Source organism: Crinia signifera, chromosome 6, assembly GCF_055691185.1.
Source record: "Crinia signifera chromosome 6, ASM5569118v1, whole genome shotgun sequence".
In the NCBI taxonomy this organism is placed as follows: Eukaryota; Metazoa; Chordata; class Amphibia; order Anura; family Myobatrachidae; genus Crinia; species Crinia signifera.
This window is the reverse complement of record NC_139222.1, coordinates 186386874-186409643: the sequence shown is the minus strand read 5'-3', so window position 1 is coordinate 186409643 and position 22770 is coordinate 186386874. Positions and strand designations below refer to the sequence as shown.

General features: G+C 43.8%; 2 protein-coding genes across 3 annotated transcripts in view; one reads left to right on the top strand and one right to left on the bottom strand.

Moving 5' to 3' along the window:
* Window positions 1–22770, bottom strand: part of STX8 (syntaxin 8) — a 272833-nt gene that overhangs the window by 249799 nt on the left and 264 nt on the right. The window contains exons 1-2 of one of the 2 annotated variants that reach the window (XM_083148396.1): window positions 13852–13961; window positions 12163–12489 (exon numbers count right to left, since the gene is read on the bottom strand). The gene's annotated coding sequence lies outside the window, so the exon portion shown is untranslated. Of the gene's footprint in view, window positions 1–12162; window positions 12490–13851; window positions 13962–22770 lie in introns of those variants that run through there. The other variant, XM_083148397.1, reaches the window with a different exon arrangement.
* Window positions 327–21398, top strand: LOC146008754 (TBC1 domain family member 24-like). Its single transcript, XM_083148399.1, has 6 exons — window positions 327–1351; window positions 5072–5230; window positions 8920–8983; window positions 11859–11957; window positions 18161–18476; window positions 19934–21398. Exons 1-6 carry the CDS (start codon window positions 327–329, stop codon window positions 20077–20079), a joined length of 1809 nt encoding a protein of 602 aa, XP_083004525.1. The 3' UTR covers window positions 20080–21398.

The window sequence follows — 22770 nt, the reverse complement described above, 5'->3', positions numbered from 1 at the left end:
TCACAGTAGGTATTAGTGGTCCCTCCTTTATACATTCCAGGGAGACTTTATACAGTACTTGTGGCTAACTCCCCTGAAAACATCTCTTATCAGGAAAATAGCAGCAACTATAAAATGATAAATGGGCCCCCAAGTGTTTGACAACATTGCAAAGGCATGTCTGGGTATTACTGATCATTGATTTTTATATTGAGATTCAAATGTTAAAGTTTACATATTACATTGTTGTTTATTTACGTTATTCATTTATCCTGTGAATTAAATATAAATATATATATATTGCTGATTGTTATTTTTTTTAATTTTTTTTTTTCTTATTGATAGAAATGAGCATTTCTTTGGTGCCTCCTGTGATCCTCACTACAGACACAGATGTATGGGATATTGACACCACCTCACATGCTGTCTGTGGCCACTATGTGGACTGGGACCAATTTCCCACTAAGGTTGAACAGTTAAGCCACTCGCATATAGATATTTCCCTTTCACAGAAGGACCTTAAAAAGATGGCAAGAGATGGCACATGGGGTGGCAATCATACCTTGCGGGCAGAGGCCTACAACCAGATCATCAAAAATATTAATTGTCAAATATTTACACCTAATGCAACCGTTTACCACAATATGTCTGAAAGGTTATTCGGACATGGTGGACTTAGTGATTACCCATTGCCAGAATTTTTGGATGGTTGTCTCATGCCCATGTATTGCCTGAGTACTCGAGGAGAAACAGCTGTGAAGAAAATACTCATATGCATTGGGGATCAGTATCCAGACATCACTTATTGCCCATCGTTGCCTGCAGTGGTGGCCCTCTTAATGCATTTCAGTGAAGATGAGGCAGAGTGCTTTGAACGGGTCTGCCGCCTCATTTCATGCACAGAACCACACAAATGTTACATTGACCAAAGCTTCTTGTCCTATGAAGCTTCTAGTATGACCTTTGGTGACTTGGCCAAGAAGTATTGCCAAGCAGGCCACAAGTTCATCACCATGCACTGTGAAAATTCTGCTGAGGTGTTTTCGGACTGGTTGATGTGGATCTTTGGAGATTTGCCTTTTGAATATGTGATCAGGGTCTTTGATGTCTACCTTCTTGAAGGCAACAAAGTGTTGTACCGGGTTGCTTTAGCTCTGCTCAAGCAGTACAAAATCCATGTGGAGTTTGAAGGACAAGATGTTAGAACTGACATTCAGGACTTTATGAAAAATATTTCCAAGCATGTCTGTGTGGAGAAGCTGTTGGAGAAAGCGTTTAGTATAAGACTCTTTTCCCACAAGGAGATCTGGCTTCTAAAGATGGCCAATAGAAAAGCATTGTCCCAGAGTGGGATCACTGTTATGCAGCCAAGGTAAGCAGGCACTTAGAGGAAACTTAGGGGCCAATTCAGTCCTGTTAGCACAGGTCCAAATTCATCCCCAATAGTAAGGGTCTGCTCCTGTGCAAACCCCTGGCACAAACGCCTTCAGTGAGTTTTTCTATCACCTGGGCATTCGCAAAATGTTTGAAAGTCAGGGGGAGGTTGCTGGGCATGCCCACGAAAACAGTGGGCATGTCCGAAATGCTGGCTGAACCATGAGAACACAGGCATGCCCATGCCTGCTCCACATGACATCAGCATCCGCCCCCATTTCGGCCATCATCATGCAGTATAATATCCTGGCTTATCATTTGATGAACGCGGCACACTTATACGGTGCCCATGTCGACATTTACACCCAAAAATCTGAATGTCAGCCTTAAGCTTGTGTCAACCCATTGTCAATGTTGACCTATGGTATGTTGAACATTTCAAGGTGTCGACCAAGTCACTCTCCCCCATTAGTGGTCGACCTAGTGACTGTCAACCTATACCTGTGGTTCCCAAACTTTTTGAAATAATGACACCCGAGTATCCAAAAGTTTCTTATTGAGAAAGTGAAAAAAAACAATATTAAATAAAGTAAATTGGGTTGAAATGTCATCCTTAGGTTTAATTATGAGGTGAGGGGCAGGATTTGCTTCTGTTTGCCCACATATTTAAATATTCTTATCCAACAGCACTAGTTTTGCCTATTACATTGACCATAAAAATTTTGAATTAGTCACGAACCATCACCCCGTCACCCCTGAAAGTTCCCCAAGGCACGCCAGGGTGTCACAGGACACCGTTTGGGAACCACTGACCTAGACATTATCTATCACTTAAACCATAACTATTACATTTGCCCCACCTGCAGTGCACATGTTTTGCCCAAATTGAGAATACATTTGTCTGAATTAAGCTCATAGTGCATACACACTAAACAATATGCATGAATTGTTAACGATCAACGTTATCGTACATATCATCTAAAATATTAAAATGCAACAAGAAAAGAAACAATTCAACCTCTGGCGCTGTGATTTCCAGCTGCAGGAGACTAATGATGATGGTCACCGGACCATCCAAAAGGACAACAACAAAATAAAAAAATTAGTCTACTTGCGCTGAAGAAATAAATGTCCCAAAAAGATCTCCACTTTTTCTTCCCAATCGATGGTTCGAAATATGCAAGAGAAAAGAGAACAAACACACTTTTGTAGTTTATAACAATATGGGGAGATCCTTCTCCAAATGTGTATGGGGGAATAATTTAGAAGATGGTGCTACCAAAGTTCCCAGATGATCCCAGGGTCATAAAGGTCACCTCACTCGTGTGTATAAGCAGAAGCTTACATGTATGCTTACATGCATGTGATTGGACGACTCTTATAAAGGTATCTTTCTTGGAGAAAAAGAATCCCTCAGAATTCTTCCATAACAAATTCTTTATTCCAATAAAACACAGAGCAGGATCACAATATTCACAGCAACAAACTGTCACACTAGTTGGAACCCGGGTAGAGTGTAGACAATCCAAAACTGCACAAAGTGATCCTGTACTTTCAAACGTATTTAAAAAATGGACACTGATATCAACGCGTTTCGGCACGCTGCGGTGCCTTTATCAAGATATGTGTCTAAATAAATATGAATAAAAACATTTCATACAACCTGTTTTCATAAGCATACCAAGTATTTACATTGCCAAATGCCTGCTACATAATAATGAATAAAACATACCAGCCACAGGTCCTCCAATGGATATGGTCGTATGAAGCAGGCATTTGGCAATGTAAATACTTGGTATGCTTATGAAAACAGGTTGTATGAAATGTTTTTATTCATATTTATTTAGACACACATCTTGATAAAGGCACCGCAGCGTGCCGAAACGCGTTGATATCAGTGTCCATTTTTTAAATACGTTTGGAAGTACAGGATCACTTTGTGCAGTTTTGGATTGTCCACACTTTACCCGGGTTCCAACTAGTGTGACAGTTTGTTGCTGTGAATATTGTGATCCTGCTCTGTGTTTTATTGGAATAGAGAATTTGGGTACTTGTGTATTTTGGCAGCGCCCCCGATCTCCATCGCGCGATGAGTACATCGCGTCGCATCGCATGCCATGCACCCGATGGCATGCGATGCGATTTTTGCCCCCTATTCGATTAAAGATTGTATAAGCACCCTAAAGGGTGCTTTTAAGCACCCTAATGGGTGCTTACAATGTTAAATGCACACCCACGCCACCCCCCCACTATAAACGTGAACCCGAAGCGTGGCGAGCGCAGCAAACCCGCGCGGGGCGGCGGAACGCGTCCTCCGACCTTTTCATACCCCCACTATCCACGTCAGCGTGGAGTTGAGAATAGAAAGTGTAGCGAGCGCAGCGAGGCAAATGCAGCGAGCCCCGCGAGGGGACGCGGATACCTTCACAGGTATCTGCGTCCCCTCGCGGGCTTCACAGGTGTACGCGTCCCCTCGCGGGGCTCGCTGCGCTCGCCACGCTTTGGGCTCGGTGGCTCGCCACACTTTCTATTCTCAACCCCACGCCGACGTGGATAGTAGAGGTATGAAAAGGTCGGAGGACGCGTACCGCCGCCCCGCGCGGGTTTTCTGCGCTCGCCACGCTTCGGGTTCACGTTTATAGTGGGGGGGTGGCGTGGGGGTGCATTTAACAGTGTAAGCACCCATTAGGGTGCTTATACAATGTTTAATCGCATCGCATTGTATGGCATTGTATGCCATATACAATGGCATACAATTTTAAAATTGTATGCCATTGTACAATATCGCGCGATATCGCGTCGCATCGCATACCATCGTATGCCTTATGGTATGCGATGCGATGGGCGCCGCCAAAATACACAAGTACCAGAATTTGTTATGGAAGAATTCTGAGGGATTGTTTTTCACCAAGAAAGATACCTTTATAAGAGTCGTCTAATCACATGCATGTAAGCATACATGTAAGCTTCTGCTTATACACACGAGTGAGGTGACCTTTATGACCCTGGGATTATCTGGGAACTTTGGGAGCACCATCTTCTAAATTATTCCCCCATACACATTTGGAGAAGGATCTCCCCATATTGTTATAAACTACAAAAGTGTGTTTGTTCTCTTTTCTCTTGCATATTTCGAACCATCGATTGGGAAGAAAAAGTGGAGATCTTTTTGGGACATTTATTTCTTCATCATCTAAAATATTGTCTAGTGTGTATGCATCTTTTGGGTAGGTTAAAATGCAGACCTTTTGATCTCGTTGTCCTTTTCATGCTGTCGGCCTATTGTCTGTCGATCTATATATACTGCTGAATTTGTAATCCGCAGCCATTTTAAGATAGATAGAATCTCTGTCTAATAATGATAGCAAATAAGAAAAGGATTCAACTAATGGAAAACACTTGAAAAGGTGTCATTTTATTTTTCTGCAAATAATGGTCTGACTGTTCATTGATTTACTGTAACTCAAATACTGTAACTCAATTTAACTCAATTATAAAGTACAGACATCAGCTCATGATTGTGCATAAATCAATCTGTAGGTCCAAGTGTGATGTTATCTGCCATGTTAATCTGACAAAAGTGGGTTTAGTAAAATCTAGTGACTGCCGCTACTCTTGAAATGCCAGCAAGATGGCATTATTAATCAGTTTTACCACAGTCCGCTATCAGTATGGCTATGTAAACTTGCTGTGATAAACACCTTATGTATCCTCACAGGCACCTGGCTCACATGTCCGTAGACATAACAACTTTCAGTTCTGAAATTGTCACAGCCCAAGAAATGAGGACGGTGTGGTCCTGGATTCCAGAACGGTTCTCGCTGTACCCTCCTGTCATTTTGTTCTCTTCAATGGAGCATGGCTATAGTTTGCAGAGGTAAAGTCTCTAACTTGTAATCTATGGAACTATGTATTAGGGTTATCAAATAGTAATGTATCAAAATCACCATATGTTGCTGATTTTGCTGGTATGCTAAAGGTGAATACACACTGGGCATTTTTGCCCACAGTGTATGTACAGCAATGATGAGGAAAACCGCTGGGCTGATTTTCCCAGAAGATGAGTGGCGGTGGCTGGCTTTCCACCTTTCCACCAGGCGGTGGCTGGCTGGCTGAAATGTGCTCCCGCATCAACACTGGCTGCCGCTCATCTGCTGGTATTACCAGCAGATTGCCGACAGGGTGGTTGGCTTTCACTTAAATGGGCGAAAATCGTCAGTGTGTATAGGCCTTAAGGCAATTTATTAAAGGCAATATGTGGTGTGACAATACTGACACATACTGTATTTATGCAACTCTAAATGGTGTACAGTGTTCTAACAAAAACTGGGTGTAGTAGCCTCTTGAAAATAAAATGAATATAGGTTTGAAATAAATAAGTTTGTAACCCTTCTTCACATACATACCCATTGCTATAGTGAAAGCATGTGTACTGTAGTGTCATATTGTAACTAGTATTGAATGGAGTTTTATTTCATCTCTGGATGAACATGGGACGGGAGTAATAGTGTACTGACAGTAAGGGGTAGATGTATGAAGCAGTGATAAGGAGAAGTGAGCTAGAGGGGAAATAGCCCATGGCAACCAATCAGCTGTTCTGTATAATTTTATATTATGTAAATTATAGATTTTACTTCAGTGCTGATTGGTCGCCATGGGCCACTTCTCCTCTGGCTCACTTTTCCCTTATCACTGCTTCATACATCTACCCCTAAATGTCCTGACAAATGCCAATCATGAAAAACACAAAATATATATTTATTACTACAGAGGGGGGAAAGAATTTGCACATTTACATAATACTGTTTTGAGCTTTTTGAAATCTGCATGAAATGTTTCCTTAGGTATTGTCATTTCATACTGTTCCATTGGGGGGCAGTACAGTAGCTGTACTTTTGCTCTCCCATACAAAGACATCTGGGGCGAAATGTAATAGGGTGCGATTTTTTAGACTAAAAAAAAAATCGCACCAAATCGCACCTTTAAAAATCACATTTTTTGCCGCGAATTCGCATATGTAATGAGATGCGAATTTGCGGCAAAAAAATGCGATTTGCCGCGATTTCGGGCGATTTTTAGTCATGAAAATGTGCGCATTTTCATAAATGCGATTTTGTGCTAAAAAAAAAGTTTTAAAATAAACGGCGTGGGGTCCCCCCTCCTAAGCATAACCAGCCCCGGGCTCATTGAGCCGGACCTGGTTCCAAAAATACGGGGGAAAAAAGCATAGGGGTCCCCCGTATTTCTGAAACCAGCCCCGGACTCTTGGACCGGTCCTGGTTCCAAAAATACGGGGGACAAAAAATCTGGGGGTCCCCCATATTTTGAAACCAGCACCGGGCTCCAACAGCCCGCGGTGTCATGCCACAGCCGGGGGACACTTTTTATACAAGGTCCCCCGGCCAAAACATGAGCACCGTGGCTGGTCAGCCTTGGACGGGGTACCTGGAGGAGTGGGGACCCCCCCAAGGGGTTCCCCCCGAACAGGCTTCACCCGTCCAGGGCTGAAGCCCGGGGCTGTCACCGGCGTCCGTGGCCAGTGGACGCCGGCCTGATAGGGTTAAATCGATCATACGTTACATTGCTTTATACCGGAGAACTACAAGTGCCAGCAGACCTCCCCCGCATGCTGGGGCTTGGAGAACCACAAGTCCCAGCATTTGGGGCATTAATGGGCCCGCTGGGACTTGTAGTCCACCTGTAAAAAGAATGTTTATAAAAAACACACACACAGAGAAGTAAAAGTTTATTACGCACACACACACACACCTCACTTTTACACCAGCATACTTACCATTCCTGGATCCAGCGCTGGTCTGGCTGCTTCACAGCCGGCTCCCCCCGCACTGACAGGCAGCGGGGAGAACCGGCTTTCTCCGTTGCCTCTAACAGCTTCTGTAGCGCTGTCCCAGTGCTACACAGGCTGAGAGCGCGATTGGCTGAGCTATGCGTCTCCATGGTGACGCATAGCTCAGCCAATCAGGACTGAGCTATGCGTCTCCATGGAGACGTATCGGCCAATTGTATAAAAAGTGTCCCCCGGCTGTGGCATGACACCGCGGGCTGTTGGAGCCCGGTGCTGGTTTCAAAATACGGGGGACCCTCAGATTTTTTTCCCCCCCGTATTTTTGGAACCAGGACCGGTCCAAGAGTCCGGGGCTGGTTTCAGAAATACGGGGGACCCCTATGCTTTTTGTCCCCCGTATTTTTGGAACCAGGTCCAGCTTAATGAGCCCGGGGCTGGTTATGCTTAGGAGGGGGGACCCCACGCCGTTTTTTTTTTAAATAAAAACACTTTTACACATTTTTATTAACAGGACCATGCACAGATCTCAATGATCTGTGCATGATTCTGTCAAATTCGCCTGTCAGAACCTGGTCTATTTTTTTTTGCGATTTTTGGTAACATTTACCAAAAATCGCACCCTATTACATTTGCGAGTTGTATACTTTATAATGGGAAAATATCTGGATGCGATTTGAAATGTGACTAAAAATCGCCACTTTCAAAAGTGCGATTTCGCGGTAAAAAGTGCGATTTTTACAGCGATTTTCAACCTATTAAATGTGCGATTTTCGGAAAATGTGCGATTTCGGCCGTTTTTGACCAAAAATCACACATGTCTAAAAAAATCGCACCCTATTACATTTCGCCCCTGATATTTTTCATACAAAGTTACAAGGGTCAAACTTGAAAGAAAACAGATGAATAAATACTAAATTACTGGTATCTATCAGAGAGCTGAAAGCTCTATGTGGTGGAAAATGTACTAAAGAGGATGTGTACCTAACCATTCCAATACTGAGGCACAATGGGTGAAATTGAATAGGATGAGAGATTCAGAGAGAGATTTGGTAAGAAATCTCCAGTTTTTTTAAAACGGCAATCATTTACACTGCAAAACCAGGTTGATTTTGAATTGTTAATGATTGCCGCTTTAAAAAACTGGAGATTTCTTAACAAATCTCTCACTTTTCTGAATCTCTCATCCCATTAAATTTCACCCTTCATATCTTACATCTCAGAAGTGTCACTAGGAACTATTGAATGGTTAGATATTAAATCTATCTATCTATCTATCTATCTATCTATCTATCTATCTATCTATCTATCATGTAACAGGGTGTGAGAATCAGAAAGTAAGATATATATATCTCTCTCTTGGGAGAATTTTCCCATTTTTTTAAAGCATCATTCAATGACTTGACAAAATCAACCTGGTTTTTCAATGTAAATGATTGCCACTTTAATAAAATGGGAAAACCCTCCCAAAATCTCTCACTTTCTAAATCTCACACCCTATTACATTTGGCCCAGGGACTTGGGGCCAGATTCTCTAAACTTCAAAAGTGATAAAATCCAGAGTGATAAACCACCAGCCAATCAGCTCCTACCTGCCATGTCACAGACTGTGTTTGAAAAATGTCAGGGAGGAGCTAATTGGCTGGCTGTTTATCACTTTCTATTTGATCACTTTTAAAGTTTAGAGAATCTGGCCCTTGGACTGCAAAGACAATATTTTTAGAGATGTGTACATCCATTCATAACATTCCTTCTGATTGCAGATTTTATTCACATTGTGAAGGGTCTGAGCCTACACTCTTACTCATCAAAACAACTTCAAACGAGGTAATAAGCATTAATATGTGATTTTACTTATATTGTCAAGTCCAACATTTGAGGGTAGATTCAGTTAAGCACAATATTTAATTGTAGCTAATTATATTATGGAAAACCTTGCTAATTTTTGTATGTAGCCCTATGGGGTACAAGTAAAGGGTGAGGATCATTTGGTCTACAACAACTAGGTCGACAAGCATTGGGTCGACACCACTAGGTCGACATGGGTCAAGGTCGACATGGGTCAAGGTCGACATGGATCTGTGTTGAGGTCGACATGACATTAGGCTGACATGGGCTAGGTCGACAGTCAAAAGGTCGACATGGGGTTTTTCACCGTTTTTCAACCCGAATGTCGACACAGTCGACATGGACACAGTTTGAAGTGCACCGCATCCCGTCGCATCGCTCGCAATGCTTCGGGCAGGGTGCCTCGCTACACTCGGCACACTATTTTATTCTCCCACCACGCCCTAGTGGATGGTAGGGCATAAAATACCGCCTGTCGGCACATGTCGGCTCAAAAAAACAGTGAAAAACCCCATGTCGACCTTTTGACTGTCAACCTAGCCCATGTTGACCTAATGCTTGTGTCGACCTAATGTCATGTTGACCTAGACCCATGTCGACCTTGACCCATGTCGACCTTGACCCATGTCGACCTTGCTGCATGTCGACCTAGTGGTGTCGACCCAATGCGGACATGGATAGTGGGGGTATGAGCGTACTAACTATAGTGCCCAACTAACTTATAAGTACCAAAAAAGATTATATTTCCTATATAAGTATAAAACATTATAGGTCATCATGATGAATAAAAATGCTTGCTTGCCAATTTTCACACCTATTTTGCCAAATTAATTTGGGTTAATAAAGAACACAGTAAAGAAAGTTTGGGCCTGATTCAATTAGCTGTTGCATCTGAAAGTGAGAAACAGGTATATGCAATCTTTTCACATTTAAATTTCAAGCTGTGGTATTCCTTTTTACCACGGTGATATCAGAACCATTCATCCATAATTGTGATGAAATTGTAATACATTTGAAGCCAGTTCAATGAAGTGTTATTGAATTTCACCACCCATAAGAGACTCTGTACTTTTGACTTCAAATCATCTATATCAGGGCTGGCCAAACTGGTCCCCAAGATCTACCAACGGTCCACATTTTCCAAATCACCTAGCTGGTGCACAGGTGTAGTCATTACTAACTGTCACATTTGTAAACCTGCTGCATTCATTCCTACAGGTTGCCTGAAAAATATGGACCTTTGGTAGATCTCGAGGACTGGTTTGGCCATCCTTGATCTATATATATATGTCTAGTGTCCGTGTGGCTCCGAAACACTGCCATCTGTTGACAGCGAGTGAAACTACAGCTACTAGCTTTGGATGCATTTGCTTCGAGTGGGCCTACTAGTATCTGTGGAATATACAAAGAGGCATGCATTATTCTATGTAATACACATCTTCTTTTTCACTAAAGTCCAGCTTTCAACTTTAAAGTGTTACAATTTTAGCAGAATTCCCATTATACTTTTAGTGGTAAATTTACTAAAAGATCTAAACATGAAAAGAGGTGCTGTTGCCCATAGCAACCAATTAGATTATACTTACAATTTTCTAGGATGCAATAGAGAAATGATAGGCCGAATCTGATTTTTAGAAGCTTTAGTAATTTTACCCTTAATATCTCTTTATTTTGTGGCAGGACTTCATTAATTATGATAAATTGATAAAATAGTTATAAACAACCAGTCAATCAGCTCCTAACTGCCATGCTACATCCTGGGTTTGAAAAATGACAGGTAGTAGCTGACAGGTAGGCTGGTTGTTTATTACTCTCCATTTTATCACTTGTTGAAGCTTGATAGATCTAGCCCTAAGGATGCTGATGGAGAACCTCATGCCCAGGTGATTTTCACTACCACAGACCTTTGTATACTCTACAAGAAATACAAAATAAGCATAATTAATAATTCTGACACTTCCTTAAGATCTAGCAAAGCTTACTATCTTACACATTTTTCACACCAATCCCGGGTTGTTGCCTAGTCGACATGGGTCGTTGTGCAATGTGAAAGGGCCATGTTGAATATCCCAGGTCCAGAAACCCAAACCGGGATAATAGCCGTGTTATTCCCGGGTCAGATCCGGGTTGCTGGGCAGTGTGAATGGGAGCAGCAAACAGCGCAAATGCTGGATCACTCCCAGGACGCACCCGTGTCCAAATCCTGGGTGCGACCCGGCATTTGCGCTGTGAAAGGGGTATTAATCAAAATAAAATAATTTATTGTAAGAAATAATGTTCCATTTACAGTTAGAGGTGCTTATATGTTAGTTGGGTGCCCACTATAGTTAGTACGCTCATACCCCCCACTAGCCATTCCGGCATGGAGTTGATTTTATATAGTGTGGCGAGCACAGCGAGCCACCGAGCCCGAAGCGTGGCGTGGTGTTTTCTGTGCACCATTTGAAAGGTAGTCCTCTATCTTATGTGTTTGTGCATGTGTGATAAAGAGATGTAGTTTCACTCTCTGCCAGCAGATGGCAGTGTTTCGGAGACTCAGGGGCACTAGACATACAGGGTGAGATTTAATCGGATGAGAGATTCAGAAAGTGAGAGATTTGGTGACAAATCTCCAGTTTTTTTAAAGCGGCAATCATTTACACTTCCGAATCAAACTGGTTTAGCAGTGTAAATGATTGCTGCTTTAAATAAACTGGAGATTTCTTACCAAATCTCTCACTTTCTGAATCTCTCATCCTATTAAATCTCACCCACAGTATATATATATATATATATATATATATCCTTCTACCTACAGTGAAGACTTTCATTACAACAGCAAAATGTATAAAATCACATCTCTCTACTTCCTCAGGTATGTGGGGCCTATCTCTCATCCGACTGGAGTGAAAGGAGAAAATGTTGTGGGCAAGTGGCCACTTTTTTTGGAACTGGGGAATGTTTTGTGTTCACTGTAAGTTGCATTGTTTATTTAAACACACACACACATTGCTGTTCTTATGGTGAATTTGGCTGAAATGTATTTTGCCTCAGTTTTATTTGGCCACCTTAAGCCTTTATTTTAACACATCAGTGTATACAATAGGGCTTATAAAAGGTGTGCTTTGTGCATAAAGAGACCATTTTTGTCACGCTCAAGCAGAAGTGGCCATACTTACCTGTCCGGGTACTCCAGTGGGCTTCTGGCTGGGGGTGTTGGGCAGGTAGGGATCACGGGTGCGTGCTTGTCTTCCGGAGGGTCCTGCGGGATCCTTTATGCTGGCTCCCAGAGATGGGCGCAGCCATCTTGCCTTTGTCACCTGACAAGTTTGGGACCAATGGGCTCCTAGTATAGATCAGCTGACAAGCTTAACCAATTACACTTCTTCTAAGCATATAAAAGCTTTCTGCAGGATATCCTCTATGATAGAAATGGGCAAAGAGAGCGGAGATCGGTTGATTGTTCAGTGAAAAGATCCAGTTCTTTTGGGCAGCTCACTAGCTCACTTTGAAAAAAAAAAAAAAAAGAATTGTTATTTATGGTTTGAGTGTACTAAGTGTAGCATCTGTTCGTTTTATTTACATTTCAATTGATTCTAGTACATAATATAAAGCAAATTTCGTACATTACTCTCACAGGTGGTTATTTTCACTTATTTTCTATTTATCCTGCTGAACACCTATATGATCCCATATGCCACCGGACCCACTTGTCCGATAAAGCCTCTAAAATGATTATCTCCACAGCGTCAAGCCTCAATGTGTTCAACACCACAGAGACAAGTGTGTAAATTAAGCCAGACAGGGGGGACCGTTTGATACCAGACAATGATGTAGCACATGGCTGTTAGTGGTCCACTGGTGTAATAGAGGTGTTCTACCCCAGGAAGTAAAGCAAGTGGGAGACACAGACAGATAGAGCCCAGCTCACTGGATCTTAGCTTCATGAACAAGGCCGGTGCTAGGGTGTCCGGCGCCCTCCTGCAAACTGTAAATTTTGCGCCCTTCTACAGATGTGGTCCCGCTCATCCTACCCCTACCAACAAGTAGCTGCATAATGCTTGCAACTAGCCATAGCCTGTTTGTGGGAGCATATTCACCATGCGATCTTATAGGAACGCTTATTGTGGCAAATGAGTCACATTTGCTGCAATAAGCTTTTAAGCTGACAAGGAACATATCTGAATGTCCTCTTGATATGTGTCTTTACTGTTTTATAGTTTGAAAATGTAAAATGCTAGAAAGGGCAACTTGGACAGGGTGAGATTCAGTGGGTGACAGGAGAGAGATGGGATGGGGAGAGGGAGAGAGTCAGCAGGTGACAGGAGAGAGATGTGACAGGTGAGAGGGAGGGAGTCAGCGGGTGACAGGAGAGAGATGTGACAGGTGAGAGGGAGGGAGTCAGCGGGTGACAGGAGAGAGATGTGACAGGTGAGAGGGAGGGGGTCAGCGAGTGACAGGATACAGAAGTGACAGCCAGGAAGAGGCAGTGAGTGACAGCCAAAGCATTAATAAGAAAAAAAAAATAGTAGCATAACTTTGTTAATATGATACTACCCCCACCCCAAGCTTCACATTGCTGCCATGAAACTAGCTGCCTCCTCCCATCCAGCACACATTATTAACATGGAAATACCACCCCACCCCCACGAGCATTGATAACATACAGTAGGACTATCCCCAGTGACATGCCAGTAACACTCCCCTCCAGCATACATTGTCATTATGTCAGCACAACCCACCAACCCATCCCCCTCACCCCACCACACACACATACACACACAGCCCCACATTGGCTGTGGGGGGGGGGGGGGGGGGGGGAATTGCACAATGACCCCATCCCCTCTTTTATCTGCAGGAGAACTTACCTGAGACGCTGCTCCCCTGTCTGCAGCTGTTGAGGATGCTGCAGGCTGTCACACTAGTAGCTGGGCTGCTCCTCAGTCCTCTCATGCATGCTGGCTCCTCCAGCGTGTGTACAGTCATGTGACTTCCTTTTCCTGCCTAAGCAGGAAGCAAACTCAGCAGAGCATTGGGAGGAGCTGCCCAGCGTCTGCAGTGAGAACATAAATATGCCACTGATGGGAGGGCGGTGGCCGCGGTGCTGCTGCCCCCTGTGTGTTATGTTGATTGACAGGTCAGGAGGCGCAGGGAGGATAGGGAAGGGGAGGGCACAAGTGATCATGCTAGACTTCTATAGGATTTTTTAAGCTGGCTGCCAGCGCTGATGCTTTGTAATAGTGTACAAGCGCAACGCAGATTGTGTAGCAGCAACACTACACTGCAGATCAGCAGGGTGCAGACCAGGCTTGAGAGCACCTCTCAAGTCTGGCGCCTCCCTGCTTTGCATACCTTGCTGAGTGGGTAGCGCCGGCTCTGTTCATGAATCTGGTGCTGTAAAATGAAAATGAAAAGTACTACACAGCCCATCAAACCATGTGCACTGCCTTTCCAAAGTCTGTGTGTCTGTAAGTGACAATGTGTGGTCATGCTACTCACTTATCTGTGATACTATGCTATTAGTCCAGAAGATGTCCAAGCACTGTCTTGCTGCTTCTAGTACTGGGTACACTCCTGTGAGCAGACTACAGTTGTACCAAATCCTCTGCTGGGACCTGTGGTGCTTCAAGTTCTGCAGCAGCCCTGTTACTCAGCAGCTCCAATGCAATACTCTCTGGAGTTAGTACATCTCAGCTGCCACAGGTGGCAGTGCTGAGCTCAGACATGGTGTGGATTGGACTCTGTGGAGCTGGATGAACTACAGCCCTAATGAGTCAGTCAGTACAGTTCCTGTAAGCTACCATGTGTGGCACTGTTGTGCTCAGGCAAATAAATTGTACGAAACCGAAACTGAACTGAAGAATGACCATTTCCCTTTTAGTGAGTAACAGCTCCCTCGCTCTTTTAAAGGAACCATTCAAAAGAACGGTTTCTCTCGCAAGTTAAACGCAGTGCCTCTGCTTCAGGATCCTTGTCAACTACCGACTCTAGCTCAGTTTATGAGTAGGGAGTAGGGACTACAGCTACTTTCTACACCCTACAGAGCTGCTTTGAGTTCTAAGCCGGAGTCAGATCCACAAACATTGACCAGTGTGACAATTGTGATACTGATCTTATTGAGGGAATTTCTCCCTTCCTTGCTGATACTTGCTGAATTGTAGACTATTTATGTATTAAGGATTCCCTGAATGTACCATATAAAACAACAAAAATAATTGCAAACATTACAAACATGTACACAGTAAAAATAAATGTCCAAATGTGTGACCAAAAGTGAAATCAATATATAATTCCAGTATCTAGAAAAAATAGTGTCAAATAAGTGCATAAAGCAATCCACATATATTGGATGGCAATGTTCCTCATCAGAATTCATACCTAAACTGTCCAATTTTTAAAATGTGAAAAGACAAATAGGAGTGTAATAGCCAGTGAAAATAAAAAAGTACCAAAAACATGCCAATACAAACATACAATAATCCACATACAATGAATAAACTAATATTGCCGTTATCTGAAATTCAGACAGCAAAGCAGCATATAATCAGCACATTTGATTATGACAGCTGTCTTATAGCTCAGACTTCTTCAGGGGTAATATCATTTTGGGTATTTTGTTTGCACTCTATAGTTATAACAACCTAACCTAAAGGCTCGCATTAAAGATAAAGGTACTTGTTTCTTATCACGGCCACAATTGTGGGCATCGTGTGCCTTAACTTTAAGGCACACGATGCCCGCGATCCCCGCGATTTCCTTTGAAAAAACAGTACTCGGGTACATTGCGTCGGTCGTGTGCCTTAAGAAGGCACACAACGCGACCGATGCGATGCCCACGATTTCCCCATAGGCTTCAATGTTAAAATATTTTAACATTGAAGCCTATGCGCGCCCGACGCGATGCCCCCGATTTCTCCATAGGCTTCAATGTTAAAATATTTAACATTGAAGCCTATGCGATGGACCCGATTTGTCCATAGGCTTCAATGTTAAATTATTTTAACATTGAAACTGAGTCAATTTAACATAGTAAAAAATGGGAAAAGGCCGAATAAGGGCCATTTCTCATTGGCTATGGCGCCGTCATGTGTGTAAAAAATAATGGCCCCCCATTGTGGCCGCCACCCCCACGATTAACGCGAACCCGAAGCGTGGTGAGCGCAGCGAGCCCGCGAGGGGCGGCGGTGCGCGTCCGCCGACCGTTTCATTCCCCTGCTATCCACGTCGGCGTGGAGTTGAGAATAGATTAGTGTGGCGAGCGCAGCGAGCCCCGCGAGGGGACGCTGATACCTGTGAAGCCCGCGAGGGGACGCAGGGATCTGTGAAGGTATCAGCGTCCCCTCGCGGGGCTCGGTGGCTCGCTGCGCTCGCCACACTAATCTATTCTCAACTCCACGCCGACGTGGATAGTAGGGGAATGAAAAGGTCGGAGGACGCGCACCGCCGCCCCTCGCGGGCTTGCTGCGCTCGCCACGCTTCGGGTTTGCGTCAATCATGGGGGTGGCGGCCACAATGGGGTGCCATTATTTTTTACACACATGACGGGGCCATACCCAATGAGAAATGGCCCATATTGGCCCTTTTACCATTTTTTACTATGTTAAATGGACTCAGTTTCAATGTTAAAATAATTTAACATTGAAGCCTATGGACACGATGGACCCGATTTCTCCATAGGCTTCAATGTTAAAATAATTTAACATTGAAGCCTATGGACACGATGTACCCGATTTGGTACTCTTTACTTAGTTGGGCGCCCGTCGCGGGCATCGCGGGTACATTTATGTCTGGCCGCGACGCGACCGACGCGATGCCCGCGATTTCCCATTGAAACCCATGTTAAACATGGAAATCGTGTCGGTCGCGTCGCGGCCGGCCATAAATGTACCCGCGATGCCCGCGACGCGATGCTCCCGATTTGCCATAGGAATCAATGTTAAAAGGCCCGATGGACACGATTTTACTGTTAAATGCCTCAATGGACCCGATTTGGCCATAGGAATCAATGTTAAATGGGCCACAGAGCCCAAATAAGCACAATTAACCCTTAAATGTCCCCCCAAATTTTTAACGCCACCCCACGATCCACGCCAACCCGAAGCGTGGCGAGCGCAGCGAGCCCGCGAGGGGCGGCGGTACGCGTCCTCCGACCTTTTCATGCCCTACTATCCACTAGGGCGTGGAGTGAGAATAGAATAGTGTGGCGAGCGCAGCGAGCCACCGAGCCCGAAGCGTGGCGAGCGCAGCGAGCCCCGCGAGGGGACGCGGATACCTTCACAGTTATACGCGTCCCCTCGCGGGCTTCACAGGTGTCCGTGGCGACGCGGAGACCTGTGAAGCCCGCGAGGGGACGCGTCTACCTGTGAAGGTATCCGCGTCCCCTCGGGGGGCTCGCTGCGCTCGCCACGCTTCGGGCTCGGTGGCTCGCTGCGCTCGCCACACTATTCTATTCTCACTCCACGCCCTAGTGGATAGTAGGGCATGAAAAGGTCGGAGGACGCGTACCGCTGCGCTCGCCACGCTTCGGGTTGCCGTGGATCGTGGGGTGGCGTTAAAAATTTGGGGGAACATTTAAGGGTTAATTGTGGCTATTTGGGCTCTGTGGCCCATTTAACATTGATTCCTATGGCCAAATCGCGGGCATTGAGGCATTTTACATCAAAATCGCGCTCAATCAGCCTTTTTAACATTGTTCCCTATGGGAAAATCGCGGTCATCGCGGGTAGCAGATTTTTATGTAACCGCGATTTACCCGCGATGCCCGCGATGACCGCGATTTTTACCCCCGACGCCCGCGATTTCAATCGCGGGCGCCCTTCTAGGTAAAGAGTACCCCCGATTTCTCCATAGGCTTCAATGTTAAATTATTTTAACATTGAAGCCTATGGAGAAATTGGGTACATCGCGTCGGTCGCGTCGTGTGCATTTTGGTATGCACCCGACGCGACCGACACGATTTTTTCCGACACGACCACCACGATAGAAATCGTGGTGGCCGTGCTAGGAAACAAGTACCAAGATAACTATTTTCTAAGTACGATTGTATCTAATTTCATTTACTTTTGAGGAGTATGGAAATTTTATTGGTTATGATATCCCTGTGACACCCACTAGAGTGTGCCTTGTGTCAATGCATGAACAAAACCATTCAATTAGTGTTTTATGTGTCTTCTGAAGCTGCGTCCAGATATGGAAAGGTACGAGTGGGTCGTGGTGAAGAAACCAGATATGGTGAAAACAGCTCCACCGTCCCCACGCTCAAGACCCCGTTCATACTCTCATGGTGCCCGCCTCCCGCCAGTTCCTCAGCGCCCATCATCCCCTACATTATCTTCAGCTCCCAGCAGTCCACCAAACTTCTCCAACTTTCTGACTGTACCAATGGAAGGAACTCCAAACCGTTTATCACCATTCCTTTCAGTGCGTCACTTTCAGCTGCCATCTAATACTGCCTCTATGTTCATGTCTGGAACCAACCAAGGTTTTATAATAGGTAAGACCAATAGAATATAAGCCTCAGGGATATCAACAGGAACCAATATTATACATTTTTTAACAACAGAATTTAGGGGCATTTCATAAATCTAAAGGAGTGTTAAGTGTATACATAATCGGTAATTCTGCCATATGCGAATCATATTACTGTATAACATGTTCACATCAGTCAATGACGTTCTCTCCAATGTATCATCCTGGATTAGTATTTGTAAACAGAACCCAGAAGGAATTTGCTATAGTGCAGTCAACAGAGATCACCATTTCGGGGTAATGACTGTTTACAGCTCATATCAGATTAACTGACTAGCAGCAGTATATTTGTGCAGGTCTTTTAGTCAAGGTCTTTAATCTATTCCTTATGGACAATAAGCAAATATACCACTCATATGCTGGAGAATATACCTGCGGGAAAGACTGTGTACTTAATCCTGGGCTTTGAAAGCATAATACTGGTCTATGCTGTGGTTAACTCGTTGACACCTAGCGGTCGATCCTATTACCTGCGAGTCAACTATCAGGACAAGTAAATGCGCCTATATGCCACACTTATGATACCCATGGCTGTGAGGGGATGAGATGCTGGCACATGTGATGTTGCTATGGGCAACCAATCAGATCCTGTCTACTATCTTCTAGAGGGTGCTAAATAAATAAGAAGTAGATTCTGATTGGTTGCCCATAGCAACATCACATGTGAAGTAGAATACACATCTTAGTAAATTTCCCCCTAAATACCATCTATAGGTTTAACTATGTAGTGTATTCTGTTTCTCCACATATTTTATGACTGGCAGCCACTAGCACTGTATTTTTATTACATTGACCATAATTCATTTTAATTGGTCCTGGACCACAAACCTGAGGCACCCCTGCAAGTGTCCCAAGGCACCCTAGGGTGCAATGGCACACAGATTGGGAACCACTGCCCTAAGGACATTAGTCTATAAATAAGTTGGTATTTCTGGGACATAGCATTGGTATAGGCCCTGGCTTTTACTTTGGGACTAGATATTAGTATTACTTTAGGACATGTGTTTCCCTGTGTGCCCCTTTGTACCTCTGGTTTGTACAAGTAAGGATAACTATGTTTTTTTCCACTGTTCTGACATTTTATTGCATTATATTTTGGTATATGTATATGTTGTCCCCAAATTCAAATGAATGTGAATGCCAAAATGCTGAATAGAATTAGCAGCCCCAACAGCTGAGCAGCCCCCATAGCAATCTACGGGGCTGCTTTGCATTAAAAATGGAAGAACCACGAAAGATATAGCAAATATCTGCTGCAGACTCTACTTCTTAAATCCAAGGCATCCTTAATATTTTTGGGCAGCCTTCGGGGGATAAAACACAAATATACTCTCTCCTTTTGTTTACATTTTCTATCACAATTGAAATGGGGTCACTTTATTATAAGGCAACACTAAATGGTTATGTGATGTGTCATTTCAGGTGGAGGAGGAGGACAAGCCTTGAACATTGATGCTGACCTTAATAATGGCAGGACAGAGCATTGTGAAACATTTGACAATCCTCCACTATGCAAAGAAAACTTTCAAATACAGCACCTAGAGGTTTGGGGCTGCCAAAATTCCTGACTCTCCAGATGTAAAAAACTGTTATGGAGCTCATTATCGAAGAGCACTACATGCACTAGATTGTCCTGAGAAACAGAGAGAGAGGTTACAGGTAGTGCACCAGCAGGCAGCCATAGTCGATAAACAGAACCAGCTGCATTTTGAATCTGGCACTGGCAGCGACTCCTGATTGGCTGCCGGCTGTAATCCCCAAATGGCTTGCGGGCTACACTACATAAAAATCCCTCCTGGCACTGTCTAACCGTGGCTGCTTGCCAGTGTGTGGGCTGTAACCAGTGGTGGATCCTGAACCCAGAGGCTTCACCAGGCATACTGGGAACAATGGCCAGTGAATGAGAAAGTTGAGCTATGTGAAGAACTGGGTAGGAGGATGTTTGGGGTCACTCCCGGGCCTCACAATTTCTGATAGCAGCTCTGCCTTAAATCTGCCCTTTGCCCATATGCATCTCTCAGACTCTGCCCTCTCCCTATATTTGTGCATTGTGCCCCATCCCTCTCTTTTACATAATGCACAGCTACATAAAGTCGGACGAGCAGGCTGTGTATGCAGTCTGACTCTGGGCTGCTTCTGGCCAAACTTTTGCAGTGTGTATCCGCCTCTCATAAGGTGGAATGAAAGTTGCCCAGCGCCCACATCCGCCGCAGCATTATTAATGAGTGTAGCATAATTGGCCAATAGGCGCCCAGTCACTCAGCACAGGAGAAGATGAGTGTGACTGTCCATGTTTGTTTTATTTTTAAAACTTTATGGGAGGATTTGGGAGATTTGTGTCCAAGCCCTGGATTTGCCCCCCATATTGTTTTGGATATCTGTTTTTTAAACATAGCAAACTTATGCTGAATGCTTTGATTTTGTACTGCTATATAGATGTCTTCCCATAGCACATCAATGTGTATGCTTACTGTGTATGTACTATGTATCTCATGCAACTAGGAGCGCTGGAAGAACCTGAAGCGCTGTGAGCAAATGTCTCAGCAAAGTAGCACCTTTTACTACTTTAGAACAAGAATCATTCCATGAAAATGGTCTTTTCATGTAACGCTTGTTACCAGTTTTCATGACAATCTTTGCTTCAAAATTAAAGCATATCATGTACCACACACACAACATTTACTTCACACAAAATATTGAAAACATAAGCTCAAAAATATATATTTCACATGATCTTTTTAGTCAAAATGTAAAATTTGTTATCATGGAATGACCCACCACCTATTTTATTTAAAGAAACTATTCAATATTATTAAAAAAAGGAGCTTGGTTTAGCCTTATGTTTTATGTTGCACAGATATGTTCATTTGCGACTTTTCCATCATGTGTACACACGGGCATACACATTGCAGCACCACTGGGAAATACCTGGCTTCGGGTTTCCCATTCATTGCGGATGTGTGTTGGGTGCGAGTGCACCCATGCCCTCAAAGTCCCACAACTCACATACACATTACAGCAACAAAGTAACTGGATACATCTGTGTGTTCCCAGTATGTACAAATGTTGATTCTCTGCATTATATTTCCACTTATTGCTTGTTCTGCGTGTATACTTTTGTACTTTGTAGTTTTCCAAAATGGAGGGGACTGTGCTAATACGCATGTGCAGACCTTCACGTTTCACATGATACCTCACCTCTGCCAAATAAGCCTGAATGCAGACCCCAAAACCTCCATCAAGCAGACAAACAACTCATTACCACATACTTGCCTACTTTTGAAAACTAGTTTCAGGGAGATTATAGTGAGGTAGTAGAATTTTGCACAGCGCTTCATTGAGAGGGAGTGTCATGCTCCACCCACAGGGCGTGTCTAGTTCAATATATAGAGAGATTGTGAAAAGAGATTGTGAACGTGGCACCTAGAAGCGTGGGTGCGTACTGCTACATCTGAGAGGAATCTTTTAAAATGACTTATATCCAACTGTAAATGAGCCCCAAAGCAGTTAGTAAGAGCTACTATACTTGGTATATTGCTGGGAAATGGTGCTGACGTCACAATGAAAATGTATCTATCTCTCATTCCTTTTTTCCCCAAAAATATATCAGTGTAATGTGGGCTAGATGAAATGAGGGAGATTAGTAGACTAATGAGGGAGAGAGGGAGATTGCTGTTATTTCAGGGAGTCTCCTGCAGAATGCAGAAGGGTAGGCAACTATGCATTACTATAATCCCCTGAATATCACAAATACCTGGCCCAGGTCTGATGGAGGGGCCCAGTGGGGCCCTGATCCTCCCCCCATTACCTGGAAGCAGAAGCTGCAGCAGCTCCTCTACTAAACCCAGTGATCGCTGCTGTGTGCTGGGGTACTGCCGACATTGACAAAATGTCCACAAAAAGGTTGACATGGAAAAGGTCGATAAATGAAAGGTTAAACATGAGGTTTTTTTTTTTCTTTTGGGGGGGGGGGATTTTTATTTTCATATTTTAAACTTTTTCATACTTACATGGAGTCTGACCGGGAAAGGTAAAGTATGCTGAGCGCAGCTAGTACACTAATGGGTCAGCCATATTGGGCAAAGATCTTACTAGCACCTGTAAAGCATCTGCTTTTGTATTCTAGTTCTCTGTAGATAAACATTGTTCCTAGATCTATGGCAACTTATACATGTTTAATCTAAATTGTATCAGAAAATATGACAAACTAAGAACATATTTATAAATATTTTTATCCAATTGTCTTAAATTGGCCTTTA